The sequence below is a fragment of the Macrobrachium rosenbergii genome, chromosome 36, assembly GCF_040412425.1.
Source record: "Macrobrachium rosenbergii isolate ZJJX-2024 chromosome 36, ASM4041242v1, whole genome shotgun sequence".
Taxonomy (NCBI): domain Eukaryota; kingdom Metazoa; phylum Arthropoda; class Malacostraca; order Decapoda; family Palaemonidae; genus Macrobrachium; species Macrobrachium rosenbergii.
Window position 1 is genome coordinate 27,023,974 of NC_089776.1, and position 17,813 is coordinate 27,041,786.

Consider the following 17,813-nt stretch of genomic DNA (forward strand, 5'->3'; position numbering starts at 1 on the left):
GGGGTAACAAATTTCCTTTACCATATGGAAATATTACTTCTCTATATGATAGTATAATTTGTAAATAAAAAATAAAAATCTGAATACACCAAAAAGGAATTCTTCCCCCTTTAAAATTTAAAACCCTACAAAATGACACAGATCAACAAGCAAAATTTGAAAAGCTTTCATATTTTCAGTCTTACAAATTCCCATGCCCAAAATAGACCTTGCATTATTCTATAATGTTTTTTAGTGTTAATAACCAGTTAAATGATTACAGCAGAATCACTGTACTGATATCACCAAATTTTTCATACTTCATTTTATACAAACCCTTGGTTTCAAAATCATGGATACCAATAAATATGCCCTTTTAAAAGCTGTATAAAAACACGCAATCTAATTAAGGGTGCCTGAAGATGTCCCCCTAATTCTTACCAGACGAGTAAATTAGTTTTGATACCTATACATGACTTTGCTACTTCTCTTGCTGCATATGAAATAACAATACAGAAATGGGAAGCTGCCAGTGACACAATTAAACAAAGTTGCTAAAATGAGTGTGTCCAAACTCCAGTACCATTGTAAAACTGTTAATACAACTTTGAAAACATGGATGTAAATTAAACTTCCCAGGCAACATATATCTGTTTTAAAAGTACTGCTTTTAATGGCAACTACAGTGTCACCTCAACTTAACGAACAGCTCAGGGGTCTGCCACTTTCACTAAGTAACAAAGGCCCACGCAATACGCTAACCTGAAGCTAACTCTCATAGCTTATAGTCTAGTGCAATTCCATATGAAGTATCTAGTAGCTTATCTTCACTGGTATTTTTAATTATTCAATTTAAAGTACTGAATTACTTATTGGAATTCAGAGATGCATTTGGAAAATTAATTGTTTCTAACAATATATGCTTATGTATCTGTACCTGTCATAAAATCCCTCAATAAAAATAAAACAAACATTGTTTCTTCACAGTAACTATCAGACAGAGAGAGAGAGAACATGAAATCAAACACATTCTAAGCATATAGTTTATCCTAACATGATGCATACAAACCTTTACATATGTACACATGCCAAAACATGTGCAACACTAAATAAATGTATTGTATTAAGTACAGTACACTCCAGTACTTCATTAAGTAATACCAATAAAAATGCTGAAATGTGTGAGAGAGAGAGAGAGATGGGGAGGGCCCACAGTGAGTGAGAATTGTTTCCTAACAAGGTGCTCTATGAGGAAAGCATTGATTGTGTGTGTGTTAATTCACTATCTACCCTCACAGGCACAGACAGGAAAGCATCATTCAACATGAGTGTGTTTGTTGATTCAATCACCCTCCACCCTAACAGTCACAAACAAGAAAGCCTCAGTTTATTGTCCAATAATAATCCTATTGTACTTACTGTATTCCTCCAATACATACAAAATATTTTTAACATTTCATTGGACTTGGGCGTGTCCTTCAATCACTGCAATCTGCTAAGTTGAGGTGTCACTTGTATAGAAATTCTTTGGAGTTATATGTATTAAGTTACTTGCAAATTATTGCAATTTTAATCCTTTTCTCTGTATATAAAATATTACAATTTTATTTTAAAAATGTATATCAAGAGGAACTTAAGCACAAAGACCGAGTTACAAATTATACTACCATACAGTGACTAAATGCCATAAATATTCTACATTGGATGCAAAAGGAGAAATAATTTTAGGAAAAGAGGCTGAAATAAAGGAAATTTTTTGAAAGATGGTGCCTGTCTACTGACAGAAACTATTAATATCAGTGAAGGACACATTTTTCAAAGATAGTACTTGTATATGTAGAGAATTATGGGACCAGTGATGAGGCTATACCAGATCTGTTCTTAAATAATAGGTTCAAATTGGAGTTACATCCTGGACAGCATGATGAGAAGAGAGCACTGGGAACAGGTAATAGGTACAATGCATAAAACCTTGAAGCTAGTAGCCAAATTAACATTGTAAAGAACCTGTAATGCTGCATTGAGTGCATGGCACAAGAAATACTGAAGACAGTACCCTCTATGGAAAACAGAAACCATAACAAACCAGATGACAAATAAATAAAAGATTCAGTTCAGCACAGAAAAACCTCCATCTAAATATCTCAGAAACTGTCAAGTTTACTTTTGAGGACCACGGGCTTACAAATTATGTAAAGATACTTTGATAAAATACCTTCTCTGGATAAACCAAACTGCTATTACATAACTAATTTTTACAACTACCAGGCCACAGGCAGTGTCATAGCATGGAGACTAATACCATAAAAAATCAAACTTTTCTGATTCAGTAAAAGACCAGAGAGAAACATATGTAAAATGAGAGAACAAACTCCATAGAATGAAATCCTGCAAAATTATGCACATAAGAAAAATTTTACATTTGCATAGTGTGCAATGTATGAACAACTAGAACAAGACCAGAAATCAATAGAAATTTGCTTTACTGCCTCACTTCTTTCTTCAAGTTGACAAACTTGGATTTTTTCTACAATATTTTTCACACAGCTAATACAGTATTACGATATTGCCTGATAAAAAATTACTTTCAACACTAAAAGTAAAAAAAATAAAAAACCAGCCATACAACATTGCTATTCAATATATTTTTTCTATAAAAATGTACTCATATAAATATATATCCCACAAAAGCCAAGGAAACTGATTAATTAATTTTTTTCTCTTTTTATCTGTCATCAGAATATTAGCACCCACTATCAGCAATAGAAAATTCAGAATGTCACAAGGTATCATTTTACTCAGCAAAGGCTTCTTGCACCTCTCGGACCATCAGTGCTCTATGCAGCATCTTTGCAATACTGGAAGCATGCACTGCTTGGGTTGAAAACCACACAGGAGAATCGGGGACACATGATCGTTCGGGATACACATAGTAGATGTTTCTTTGATTACGTACACTTTCCGGGCTGGAAAAATGTTAAAATGAGAAAATCATTTTGTTTGTTGTATATATTAATCATTCTACTCCAACACTGAATCAAAGGACAAAATTCTATGGCTACTGAGATGCAGTATTCAAGACAAATATGCTCAGAATGTTGAAGAGAGACACTCACCATTTTGATAAATAAAATTCGTAAAGTTTAACGGGGCATCTCAGGGGGTCATCTCGATTCTCATGCATTTCATAGTTGGGCCTTGGTTTATCACCTGTAATGGGGAAACATAATGAAATAACAGGAACTTAAGGCTTTCTCATATGTGCTGCTTTGTTCTCTTTTACGTAACACAGTGTAATATCCACCCATAACCACAAATGAGTTTGTAATCAATTCATAAAGGGTTATCCTTTCTAGTATCTGACAAAGTATCAAATACCATGCAGTAATTAATATCAGAAATTATTAATAAAAGATTCAAACAACTGTGATAAAATTTATAATTGCAATTTATTACTATTATCATCGTCATCATCTAGTTTGACCAAACCACTGTGTTAAAGTACACCGCTTCCCTTAGGATTAGCTCAAAGGGGTTTATTTTTAATACCAGTTTACATTTCATTCTAAAAATTGCAATTCTTTAAAAACCAATAGATTAAGCCAATTTCCTGAACTGATTTTTTAATTGACACTCTTTCTTATGTAAAGATCTAAATTAATGTACATTACACAGTTGGTGTTGACTTGCATTTTCTACATACATGAACCAGGTCACATAGAATTTTATCAAATATCCAAATGGAAATACAGTCAGTGTAACCAATTCAAAGATAAGAAAATAATTCAGTGCAATGCTCTTTTGGCTAATGACAGAATTCGTACACTTTGCTATCATATTTATGACTGCATAAAGTCTGCCATAGTTATGCTACAAAGTACAGTATGGACTTTTGAGACGTTAAATCATTCCTGGATATACTATTCACTAATCAAAAGAATGCATGAAACTTCGTCCATATAGTCCAGTGCTTGGGTTATGGAGGCCATTCTGCACCACAAATCAACAGCTCGTCTGCTGGCTGGGTGGCCACCGTAGCACGTGCCCCAACAAACCCAATACAGTATATCTCGGTAAGAATGAGCTTCACTTTTTTGTCTGTCTACCCATCTTCATTTTCAATAATTAAACACTATCATTTTTGTACATGTTCATTCTAATTTTATCAACTTTGCTACTTCACTAGTACCTTCCCTGAAAGAGTGCCTTGTATGGAAATTTTGGCTTTTTTCAAGGGTAGAATTTGTCTACGCTAGGTGGGGGTTTCTCCATTTTTGTGTCTGTTTGTCTTCATTTTACCATATTTAAACATGTCTATATGTGTAAACATTTATTCCAATTTTATCAACTTTTCCTATTATCCACTAGTGCCTTTTCTGAAAAAAGTGCCCTCTATGGAAATCTTGGGTTTTTCAAGTGTAGAATCTGTCTAAACTTTGAGGCGGTTTATGCATTCCACCATTCAGGATTGTATTTCACTACTTCAAGTGTTTCCAATGCAGTCTATAGCCTCTTCCACAAATATATACTACCTTTCTTCAGGCTATATAATTTCCATTTCACCAATATTATCTAAATCTCAAATCTGGTCCTTGGTAAGTACACATTATTTTTTGTTAATACCCCTGGTTTCTCTGCTAACCTTACTTTTGGCCCTGATATGTTTTTCATAGTTAATTTACTAGCTATGCATGCAGTGAACTGATGAGTAAGTACCCTTCCTTCCTTTTACTCCTTGCTTATTTTATACTAGTCTGAATCATATTAACTATCCAATGAGTGGTACCCAGTATTTGTGGTTAAAAGTTAGCTTCCATCTGGAATTCAAGAACTTTCAAGATGCCTCATACTGATTTTGGTTTGTGATGCATACACATCAACCACCAGGATGTATGGTGTTTTTTCTTTACATAGAGTCTGTCTTTGCTTACGTGAATTTTCTCTTATGCTGTAGTTGTATTCTATTTCTGAACATATATGTCTTACTAAAATCAGAGCAAATTAACCTTCTATTCACTTCTGACCTTTGATTGTTAGGAAATCTACACACTGCTAATAATTTATAAACATTTAGCTTTGTCCAAACTGCTTACAAAGTAGTCCTTACAGTGCGCTTTGCACTATACACTGTAGCAATTGCTGAAGGGTCTTTGCTGTGTTCCTGCGATTCCCGGCTATACTCTGGTCCATTTCCACTCGACTTCTAAAACTTAACTTGCTCTAATTTTCACCTAGAGATATGTACAAACCATTCTGGCAATCCATATGGTAAACTTAAAAATATTACTCAGTGGTCATGTTAAACTACTTTGTAACCCTAAATTATATAAATTTCTGAAGTATTTTCTCTCCCCAAAGATTACCTAAAAACCTCCTAGTATCCAACAGTTAAATTCAGCTTCTAAAATACTAACCATCAGCTGACGACTTTTTAGGGTAATATTTCAGTAGAGTGGTACGTGTTCCAGAGCCATCACGACCCATACTGGATCTTCTCCACTGCTTGACTATTTGTACAAATGACATTGCTAAGTGTTCTTCGACAGTCTGTGAAAAAGATTGAGGAATATAGAAGTTTAAAAACACAAAAAAGAAACATAGCTACATTGTTTCAATTTTCAACACACCAGGCATTATTGGTGACACAAGTCAGATGATATAAATCACAGGAGATAAAAAAAAACCTGTAAAACTTCCCTTCAAAAAACCAAACCAACTTCAAAATTAGCTCAACTTACCCTAAGTCTGAAGACTTTTGTATTAAAATAAAATAATGTATTCAAAAGAACTTGAGGTGTGTGTGCTCCAAGCTGCCGGCACTCCCATAACATAGCTTCTGTAATTCGTGTTACTCCTAATGAAATCATTGGTGATACACCTGCCAAATACAAAAACACCAAATGTAACAAATTGTACAAGCATTCTTTGGAAAAATTACTTCAATCTAAATTTAATTATCTAATATTCTCACTTTAACTACATAACTGAAAATGCTACCAAACAGCACCATTACATACAAGATTTCTTATGCGAAAGACAGTAAGATGCATAACCCAGCTATAAGAAAACTAAGGGGGGAAAACAGTACTAAACTATACAAGGAATAATATACTTGCCTTTAAAAACATGGAATAATATAAGTCATGGAAAACTGAAGTAGAAAGAGCATTTCAAGTATGGAAGTAAAACAGAAATTGTGCAATCCATGAATAGATGACTTTCAGAGAGAATGCAGGAAGGCTATCTGTAGAAGAGGCAGTTCTTGAGGGTTTTACTATCACAAGACTAAAGACCTATTCAATGTAAGCAAAACAAAGCTTGTGGCAACTGCAAAGGAAGAAAAAGTCACTGAACTGGACATGTGGCACCTGTGGGAAAGAATTCAATACTGCACACTATATGCAACAGATGGGGACACAAAAGGTGCTCAGGTTTGCAAAATGTATGCAAGAAATTTATTTTTTCAGGCAGAGAGAGAATTAGGATTTAAAGGATTGTCAAAAAATAAAAGAGCATATGTAGCAAAGATCAAATGGTGACAAAGTGAGTATCACTGCGTCACCATTTAATCCACTTATGATGTGTATGTAATGCCAGTGCCACTCAAAGCAGTGTAAGCATGGCCAGAGACAATAACAATGTTGGTAATTTTGAAAAAGTGTCACTAACGTGTGTTAAAATCCACTCCCACATGCAGCTGGGAAGATCATTACTATGAATGAATGTGCAAGAGAGGTGTGGTATTCAACAGCTGGAAAATAATTTTAGATCTCAAAGACCATGATATTTAGACTTATGATGACACGGAATGAAAATCAGTCAGAAAAAGCAATGAAATGAAATAGCAGAATGAAGACCTGTAGGGAGGCCCTGAAAATCAAAGAATAAGGGGATAGATGATAACTTGGACCACATCTAAGTTTAGGCAGGAAGTGGAAGGAAATCATATCTCACCCTATAAAGAGGAAAAAATTACATAAAAATGTTGAATAATGATGATGACCAGGAATCTCTTCAGTAGGAGGTAAGACCAGGATATTAGTTTGCAAGAAAATGCAGACAAGATATTATTATTATTATTATTACAGGCCATCCTCAGGTTACAATGGTCTTGACCCATGAAGTTTTGTGGTTAACAACACAGTCTCCATAAATGACTAAATAACTTGTTTCGACTTTGATGTTTGTGTCGTAAATATGAACCTCGCGAAGGAACTAGTTTGTTAAGCCGCCAGACGAATACGTTGTCACCAAGCACTGCACTGAGGCTGGTGCTTTACATTCCGCTCATATTTTTGCCATTTGGGTTCCTCGAATTCTTGTAGCTGGTGCTTTGTTTACATTCCGCTCGTATTTTTGCCACTTGGGTTCCTTGAATTCTTGTATTTTTTTTTCCTTAACCCCTTCCCTGACTATCTCGAGTATTCTCATGATTAACTATAAAGTATTCTTCTTACAATCACTAGAAGACTCATTCATGCTTGTAAAATATTCCTACTTATTTCTATCTTCCCGAATTTACTTGTTCTTTGATGAACTTCCGTTTTCTATATTTCCTCTCCCCATAGGAAACGTTCAGTATGCATTTTTGTCAATAGATGGTGGTGTGCCTCGTTTACTTTATGAATTTTGAATGTCAGACGCTGCTCTCACGACATTCTTCTCCAAGTCCATAACTTTTTTCCACCATGGAAAAAATAAATTTTGAATGTTGCATTATTCTAAAAAAATTTTTTTTTTTTTTTACCTTTTTTTTTTAAAAAAATTTTTTTTTTTTTTTACCTTTCTAGCATCCAAAGCACTTCTTTATAATACTGCATAATTTAAAAATACAGTGAAAATAGTGTAATATATGACTCTTGAGTTAACTCATGAATGCAAATATGACATATTTCAAAGTTTAATATCTTCTGTTAGTTTTAACAACTTTTCAATAAAAATTATGCACCACATATCTTTGGCTGGAGGACAAGCATCAGCGGCATATTCCACTGAGCTTTATGCTGACTCAAGCAGAGACTAAAAGGTTGTTTGAGGCCTTAAAAAGGAAAGGGGGCAGGGGGAAGGAAGTGAAAGTCAAGAGTTTGTAGCCAGTAAGGGTGGTTTGTGCACTTTAAAGTTTGTGCTTATTTAAGTGTGTTCCGACTTACATCGAAAATCAGGTTACGATGTGTCATTAGGAACATATCTCCGTCGTAACCCAAGGATCACCTGTAGCAGTTCCGGAGGAGGTGAATGAAGAGGAACTCCCGTTGCTAGATTTTTGTCATCCAATCACCACAGCAGGTCGTTTCTCACTTCTGTCGACAGAGGGACGTGCATGTGAGGGGAATCTCTTTCTGGAGACCAGTATTCCTTTAGTCTCCACTGTAGGGACTGAAGATGTAAATGGCCATGTGGAAGCAGCTTCTCCAAAGAAGTTAACAAGCTTAGAATAACCTGCCACTGACGAGTTGGTTGTGTCCTTTCGGACAGAAAGGAACGTGCTATTGTCCTGAACTTCTCGATCCTCTGTTCAGACGGAAAGACTCTTGACGCTGCTGTGTCTACGACCATTCCCAAGTATAGCATTCTTTGACTGGGAGTAAGATTTGACTTTCAAATTTACCACAATGCCTAAGCTGTGACAAAATTGGAGAAGCCATCCCCTGTCCTGAATCAACTTTTCCCAGGAACTCTCTAAGACCAGCCAGTCGTCGAGGCATCTTAGAAGTCTGATCCCCTGAGCATGAGCCCATGTCGATACCAGTGTGAACACTCTAGTGAACACCTGAGGGGCTGTTGTCAACCCGAAGCACAGCACCTTGAACTGGAACACCAGCTCTCCAAGACTGAAACGATAAACTTGGGGGAGGAAGGACGAATAGGAATCTGGAAGTATACATCCTTCAAGCCTATGGTCAGCATGTAGTTGTCGTCCCTAACGGCTGCAAAGACTGTCCGTGGAGTTTCCATTCTAAACCTCGTCTTCCTGATGAAAAGGTTCAACACTGAAAGATCTATAACTGTCCTCCAATCGCCATTGGCCTTGGGGACCAGGAAGATTCAGCCGTAGAACCCTGGAGAAGGACGCTTTACTTGCTCTATCGCTCCTTTCTCCATCATCTTCACTTCTTCCTGGAGGGCTAGGTGTTTTTGAGATCCTTGATCTTAGGTCAGGTGAAGGAGAGGGCGATCTGAGAGAGGAGAGGTGAAGTCGAACGGGAGTATATATCTACCTGAAGAACATCTACTACCCACGGGTCCGCCCCGAATCTCTGCCACATACCCAAATGGCTCGCCAAGGATCCCCCCACATGGTGGTAAGAAGTGAGAGGGGCACCCACTCTACTGTCTCCCACCTCTGCCTCAGCCCCTATTGCCTCTCCCTCTTGGAGAACAATTGTGAAAGGGCCATTGTTGAGGGGGTTTCTTCCTCGACGAAGCAGGTTGAGGAGCCTATTATTTATAGGCGTTGGCCTTACTGTCTTTTTGGGATGATGTTGCTGAACCTATCTTGCAAAACTGGGTCGCAAAGCAGTTTTAGTATCGGTTCTCCATCTGTCAATAGCTGACTCCTGTCTATCCTTAGGGAGAAGCAACAGCAATTGCAAAATATCACCATTCCTTAATGACAATAAAGAATCAACATCGACAGACTGAGCTATCTTTGCGAGGGCTGCATCTATTCTAATCGGCAGGATATTGGCCCATACATTGGCACTCAGCTGTGTCAGGTATGAGATGGCCTTTGAACCAGACTGTAGCAATCTGATATAAGCTGCATCATCGACTGAGTCTATTGTAGTAACTGATGATGAAATTTTTCCCACTGCTGTTGACCATAAGTCAAGCCAATAGGCCATCTGGAAGACAGAAGCAGCCGTAGACTCCAATGCAGCGGCTTCGTGACATGTAAGGGAGGGACACTCCATCCTTACCTGATCCAAAGTCAATTCCAGCTTCAACCTGACAGCATCTGAGTTAACCTGTCTACCCAGAAGAGGTACCACTGGAGTGGTATATCTTCTACAACGAGGAAGAGGAGCTGGGAGAAATTTGAACAATCTGTTCGACCGCAGAGTTATCCCAACCCAAAATCAGATTTTCACATGACAAAGGACTGAGTCTGCATGGCCAGAGCAGGGCAACTCAAAGGAGGCTTTCAAGTCCTTTTTTTGGACCCAAAAGGGCTTCTATCCCTGTAAGAGCGATCGCAGAATGAGTTTCAACCCAGATGTCTTCGGTTGCAACCGAAACTCTGAAGAATAATCATAAGCGTTCTCTGGGCGACCGAGACCTGAAGCGAGAGCACAATGACCAATCACGGTCCCTAATGAATAACAGGAACTCCACCTGAATGGACGTTAGCCAGAGCATCTGGTACACAAGACTTCTTGATTGCAGCCTTGTCGTCCTTCCTCTGAACCTTCACAGGAAGAACTTGGGACGAGCACTTCAAGCTTCCTTTTTAAGCATAGTCCTTGCGGGTTAGTGGCCGGTGGACGAGAGATATCATTTATTGATGTCCACACGTCCTTCGATGATACCCCTACGTGGCCCGTTGCAGAAGAATCACGACCATAGAATTGCGATCCTTCCCTATACCAGATTTCCTCCGATACTGAATGTCTGTGGGAGAGCAACGGCCATGTGCCGATGTCAACCAGGGACTACAGTGGTGGAGACAATCATCCGCAATAGTCGTAGCCCTATGACGACGAATGTCTGTGGTCCGATGCTGGGATGTGACTGTCCTGGCTCGAAGAAGAAGGAATGATCCTTCTTTTCTTGGCTCTAGGATCAGAAACGAAATCCCTAATCCTCCAATGCTTGACTTGCAAGCGTACAGGAGAAGCAGACAACAACAACAGCAACGATGATGATGATGAAGAAGAAGAAGAAGGAGAACAACGTCTCTTCTTCTTACGAGCGCGACTGCACTTCTCTTCAATGACAGAGTCAAGTGTCTCCAACAATGCTTGAATGAGAGAATCCACAGCCGGAACAGCCAATGACGTCATGGGTGGGGGGTCCCTGTTGTGACGTCACTAGGGCAGACAAGTCATGTGAGGAAGCTGTTGGTAACCCTGCAGGGAGGACAAGAGTTGACCCGCAATGATGCGAGGTTGGTACCATAGGAGTCCCGCTAGATGTCGCAAAACATGGGGCGAAACCTGGATGCAGTAAGACATGAAGTAGGACAAAAGACCACGTACAGTTCATACACCTGAGAGGTCTAACGATGCCCAAACACTCGACATCTGCACTTCCAAAACTGGAACAAAGGATAAAGGTGGCAATGCTTCCCTCCCTCCCCCAAAACTTCCAAAGACATATCAATGGGAGAAAAGGAAGGGGAAAAACCATCAACTGAAGATGAAGCAATTGGAAGACATCTAGCCAACAAAGAGGCAGACTCAAGAGGAGTTTGGCCCATCAATGTGGCAGAAGGGGTACCAGCCAAAGATGACACCTTCAACTTCCTCTTATCCTGCCCCATCTCGGCAAACCTCTTCCATTGCTCAGGAGATCAAGAATTACATTCTGAACAAGGATTAACTTCACTACATACATTTGCTCTGCACCTACTGCAAGTTGAATGAGGATCGGTACTAATGGGGGCTAAGAAACGCGAACACAGATAACCTCCTATACCAGGACATTTCCTCCGAGTCTTGCAGGAGCCAAAACTGGAGCTTGCAAAAGGGTTTTGGGATTCCATGATAGCCACAACACTCTCTCACAAACACACAAACCTGTACACTAAAACATAGAAGAGAAAAACATGGGCAAAGAAGACTCATTAGGAGAGAAAGAACAAGACATCCTCGCTCAAAGGCAGTAAAAGAATAACTGAGGCATCGTGAGATCAAGCTTGGGTCAGTGGTGTCACTCACGTCATTCATAACAGATGATTCCTTGCATATACAATGATATTGTTTTTTTTTTTTTTTTTTTTACAGGTTTCAGCTGGCACCAGAAGATTTATCCTAATGTTAAGACCTAGGTTTGTTCCATGTATGAACAAATTCCCAAATAATGTACACTGAAAATGATGTAATTGCCTGAGATGGTAAAATCACCTGGAAATATATTAATCTAAACACTTAATACAAATAATGATAGCATACCTGACTGGAAGGTCTACTACTAAAAGAAATCTATCTTATAAACAACTCACCAGGTAAGGTTGGAGCAACCCAAAATGTTCTTGTAATTTCATCTAGGCTGTTGGTAAACTTCTCAAATCCAAAATCCATAAATATACAATCAGTTCTTGCACTTTCAAATAAATGTTGTTGAATACCTGCAATTACAAAACCACAATTAGTAACTTCTGGCTTAACCCCTTGTGGATATGGATAGGTAACATATAATATTATATGTTCTAAATTTCACACCATACAGTTTGAATGAATTTTGCGGGAAAAATGTTCCATGTGCCATAAATCACTTTTGGCAACTCTTCAGATATCAGTACCAAAGTCTGAGTGAACTTGGAGAGATTTAATCTTGCTTGAGGTGGTAAAGGGCAATGTTGTCCCAACTTCCCATCCAAGGATGAGTCATAAATATTTTACAATAAATATACTCGGATTATGTGACTGATTTAATTCCTATCTGTTATGATATTGTGTGAGCTGTAATTATAATTTGACAAAATAAAAAAAATATTAGAAAAAATATTTATAAAATTAGTATATTTTTATGAATGTCTTTTGGAAAAGAGGCCCTGCACAGGGTTGGAAGTATTCACTTTCAACTTCCCCAGGAAGGTGCAGAAATTTTTTTTACAGTTTTTTTTCTTATACCATGTGCATATACATATCTTCCTCTTTCCATTGAATATTTTTTAAAATTGGTTATCCTTAAATTTAGCCCGGTACTTTGGTGTGCTTAATATACATTTAGCCCAGACTTAGAGTTAAAGAATATAATATTCTTGAAATTTCAGAACAATTTCTAAATATAAATTTGTTCACTTAATACAAACCAATTGCTGTACTCTTATTTTAGCCTATTTATGTGTCTGCAGAAATTCCCTGGTACTCTATCCCATAGGAAGAAAGATCTACTCCTGGTAGGTTGGTGCATGTATATATGGTTCCTTCCGGTCCCAGTATAAACTCACTTACTGTGTAGTCTGAACAATGTGTAACAGAGCTAAAGTGTCAAGATGAAGGTCCTTGAAGAAAAGTAATGGGTGTATTTTAGAAAGGGAAAAAAAAGATAGATGACAATGGAATTTTTTTAGACATTGTACTTTTCATAGACTTTCAATTTTTCAGTCTCATGTGGATATAAGTTTTGGCACAAGCTAGTCCAGTTGTTGAAGCATGCCAACAAGGTAGTAATTAATGGTAGGTAGGCAAGGGGGTAGGGGTATCATCCATTTACCTGATTGTTACTGTGCTCTCTTTCATTCTGCAACAAGTAACAGAAGCAGGGATTGTTATGGACAGATTATAAAAAAAAAAACTTCAAGTCTGTGCACTTGGGAAAAACTAAATTCATTTTGATCTACTGCAATTTGTTCCTAAACAAATACTGTACAAAATATTCCTATAAGTGGGAAGTATTGACCATGAACACGACTGGAGGCTGTTATTACCATCTGGGATTGCCAGCTTTTGAGTCAGATTTGAGCACGGGGACAGGGTGACTCCTGCAACCTCTCGTAAATCCTTGTAAATCTCATGAAGAGGCTGACAGGGCCCTGTGCCAGAGTTTGGTTTTGCAAAAACTGCACTTTAAAAATATTTTAAAAGAAACTGGGGCTCCTGTTAGGTTGAAACATGGCAACCAGCTCAGTAGGTGGCTATTATGAAAAACAGACCCCAAAATAATTGAGCTCCAACCCCATCCTCCATTACGAAAGGAGGCGGGAGTCACATCTACCAACCGATATCAGCAGACAGAAGAGCCCATTCTATAGCTAACCTACATCTCCCCAGATCATCAGATCATTACATACTTGGCTTTCAGGTGTTGACAGAAGAGAGGAAAAGAAAACCAATACTTTTCCGTCCATTCCAACCTGATGCCAACCACAAACTTTTACAGATGCCTCTCTGTCTAACATCACTCAGGCAGCTACATATGTTGAGTCACTAGCACAAGTCCAAAGATAAAAGTACCCAAGTGGCCTAGTGCTGTCAGACACCTGCCTGCAATACTTCGGTAATAATACCCCTTACGTCAAGGGTTCTTGCCTAGGGTAGAGGATCCACTCCCTCACCCAATGACTTGCAACGTGATGACCTCAAAATTCCTTAAAGAAACCAACAAGGAGGTTCCTATTGTCCAACCACCATGCAAGATCAATCTTCACCTCCTAACTGAGGGGCTAAGGAGTGACAGCTCGTGGAGTCATTTGAGGGGACAAGCTTTTGCAAGGATGAGTGGAGGCGACAAACTTGCACTAAAACCTGCTGAGCTGAGAGTCTGCAGAACTGATCAGCATACACAAGCACTTTGTCTGCTGCTTGGAATGAAGACCTGACTTCTTCCAGACAATCACAAATCACAATTCCCAGATTATAACAAGTGAGAGGAGATGGTCCTGATCCTGGAACTACTTGGTTGCTGCTAGAATCAACCAATAACTGACATTTATGCAGATGTACCCCATGTGAATGGGACCAACCAGACACTAGTGTGAATACTTGCACTAACTTGTGGGGCAGTCAAAACCTTGAAATACAGGCAGTCCCTGGTTAACAGCAGGGTTTCCAAGCACCATGAACAAAAATCAGCAATAATAACAAACATGTTAACGGAGACTTTAATTTAAATATCCCACTTGATGGCGCTGTTAACTGGAGATCAGTGATGAAATTCCGGTTAATGACATAGCTAGCCAAGCACCATAACACCGAAACGCCATTAACCGATGCCACCGGCAAGTGGGGACTGCCTGTGCAGGGCCTTGATCGAAGTGACTAACTGCCTCCTGATGAATGAGCACCTGAAAATATGCATCTTCAGGTTCACAAAAAAAAATTTCTGCTCCCTGATGGAATCCAACATGAACCATGGGGTTCCAGCCTACACCAAGTCTGAAGGACAAACATGTTAGAGGAGAGAGATCTATAAACAATCTCCAGTTCCTGAGTAGCTTTTCCACAAGAATAACTGACTGTAAAAGCTTGGAGAGCAGTCGTCAATGACTTCAGTACATCCCCCTCAAGCACTGTCACCTCTGCTGAATAGGTGAGAGCTTTAGATGATCCCACACTGCCATATTGCCCAGTGGTAAGACAGGCATTCCCCTACTAGCAGAAATAGGAGAGGAGGTATGCTAGACTTACATCTATATCCCTTCTTATTCCCCCTTCACTGCCTGGAGTCTTCACTGGGAAGACTCCGGGCCCTTTGTATGAGGATGAAGACAGCTGGGATCCTACTTAGGATTTGGAAAAGCCTGGTCTTAACACAACCACAATCCAAATGTCAAAGGGGTATCTACCTTCAAAGCCATCACAGTAGTCCCCTTCAGACACACTGAGAGGACTTTGAAGGAAACTGCATGGCAGCTCAAGACTGTCCTAAAGAAGACATAATATGCTTTGCCTTAGCAAGGTCACTGACAGTCTGTGAGCTGTCATCCCAAAGAATGAGCTGACAACCCAATAACAACACCTGCTCTTTTGGTGGGTGAGACAGAATCGCTGGACTTCTGGGCAGAGTAGATAGGTGGCTTCTTGTCTGTGGTAAGTGGATCTGCCACAATCACAAGCAAGGAGAGTGTTGATGTTTACTGCTTCTTGAAAGACAGTTGTGGTCTTCAAGAAGAAAGACACCAAGTATCACTTGACAAAGAAGAAAACCAAGCAGGAGCCAAAATCATCCTGGCAAGCATTGTGCCATAAGGATTCAAATGAACAAGATATACCAACAAAACTAAGTAAATCTCTGGTGTCAGAATCAGGATAATACGAAGTCAAGGAGAAAATAGCTGACAGCAAAACTGCCACAGGAGTGGTACATTCACGATACATAATACTGCATCACTTTAATTAATGTTTGGATCCTATTTTTTTCCATATTTTAATTAGTTTGAGAATTTTCTATAATATGAAACTAAGGATCAACTAAAAGTAAAAAATAAAACCAAGAAAATTCCTTGTTTATGAAGGTTTTTAAGTAGTTTGTCCAAATCATTATATTTCATTTTGTTTAGATAAGAACAGTCTTACCAACTATGTTATCAGAGTATCATCTGCATAAGATTTCTGTTGAAAGGATATTTTACACACATAAACCTAAGTGGGCAGAGTTCTGTATATCTAATATTATCAGATTATCATCTGTTTAAAGACCTTTCTGTTAAAAGAAAGAATGTTATTTCAAGTTAGCAAATAAGATATAGAAAATACTATACTTTATAACTTCCTCTCTTAAACCAAATACAGTTCACTTCACTGAAGGGTGGTGAAATGCACTGATGGATGAGGTTCAGTTGGCTAGCCTGCAAGCTGAATACAGTATTCAGTATACCAGTTTGAATGCACGATAACTTCTAAATCTTACATATGTCAATAATTCAGATATATCTGATACAGAAATTGGGAATACTGCTTTTACAAATGAATAGTTTAATGGGGGTCACATAAGCCTATGGTGAATGGTAACAGGGTATGTGAATGGGGTTATTGGTTCTTTGGGGGTTAAGCTAAACATCAGGATGTGAGCAGCATTCATAAAATGAAACTGACTACAGTAACCGCTTTTGTTCAATATATTGAAAAAACAGTTTACTGCTGTTCTTTAATTATGATCAAAAGGATCTATCGACTTATCTTTTGATGATGTTATTCTTTAAATATATTCAAAAGCATTTATGAGGTTTTATTAGTAATTTTTTTTCCGCTGCATACAATTTTTTACTGTTGCGTTTCAGTTCGACTTCTTATTCACTATCAGTATTATTTACCCATCATTATTGATGTTAATTATATATGGAAATACAATTATTTCTGTTTTCATTGTTTACCTCCCTATGAAGAGCATAACCTCAAATAGTGAATAATTTAGTCCTCAAGCATACGGGGCTTGGAATAACATTCAGTACTGTACTGATCAATCATATATTTGCAAAACTACTGTAAAAGAATACATGATTAATTATGAAAACCTAATAGAACACAAATATGTAACAAAAATCATAATGCATATCATATGATAACTCGCATTTCACAGATCATGAAAGGAACAATAAGCCTAGATAAACATTTATAAGTTAACATTCAGCATCCTTCTATATTTTGATTATGATAAATAAACAAACTGTAATAACAGTTTAGTTTTTTAAAGCTGCTTACATAAAACACATATGCCCAAAGATTTTGAGTGCTAAAATAAAACCCTCTTCAGACCAAAAATTTGTCTAGGCAGTCAGAAGAAAAACTTAAAACCACAGTTCTTAAAAGAAATAAGAAACAAAAAAAGATAATTTTGATTTCCTTTCAATGGAATGTTATTTAGCTCAGCTACCAGGATGCTATTTAGCTCGGCTACCAGGATACTCATTGCCCACATAATATCCATTAGCAAGTGACTCGTTTGTTTGTTTTAGATCAAGCCAGCCTTGTGCAGGGACGGCCTCTTGATGTAGGGCAACCTGTAACCAAGTAACAGATTTGGTTAGTCTCTCACCACGGCACATCATGCGCTTGCACAATGCCTGGCCAACAGTTGCCAGATACCGCTTGCTGAATATTACCATATGCCTTTTGTCTGGAACATAAAGGGAACTGATGCAATGTATCCTAATTGTACTAAAAGCTACAGTGCATCAGGAGCAAGAGGAGGAGCTGGAAGCAGGAGGAGCACTGGCACCTCCAGAGCTG

At 38.3% G+C, this 17,813-nt stretch overlaps 1 protein-coding gene across 7 annotated transcripts in view; it reads right to left on the reverse strand.

The window, feature by feature from the left end:
• Positions 1-260: 260 nt before the first annotated feature.
• Positions 261-17,813, reverse strand: part of woc (without children) — an 88,422-nt gene continuing 70,869 nt past the window's right edge. For all 7 annotated transcript variants that reach the window (XM_067081067.1, XM_067081068.1, XM_067081065.1 and 4 more), the window contains 5 exons: positions 12,143-12,268; positions 5,718-5,857; positions 5,394-5,526; positions 3,096-3,189; positions 261-2,945 (listed from right to left, as the gene is read on the reverse strand). In XM_067081067.1, coding sequence (XP_066937168.1) covers positions 2,774-2,945; positions 3,096-3,189; positions 5,394-5,526; positions 5,718-5,857; positions 12,143-12,268 — 665 coding nt within the window. In that variant the 3' untranslated portion in view covers positions 261-2,773. The remainder of the gene's footprint in view (positions 2,946-3,095; positions 3,190-5,393; positions 5,527-5,717; positions 5,858-12,142; positions 12,269-17,813) is intronic.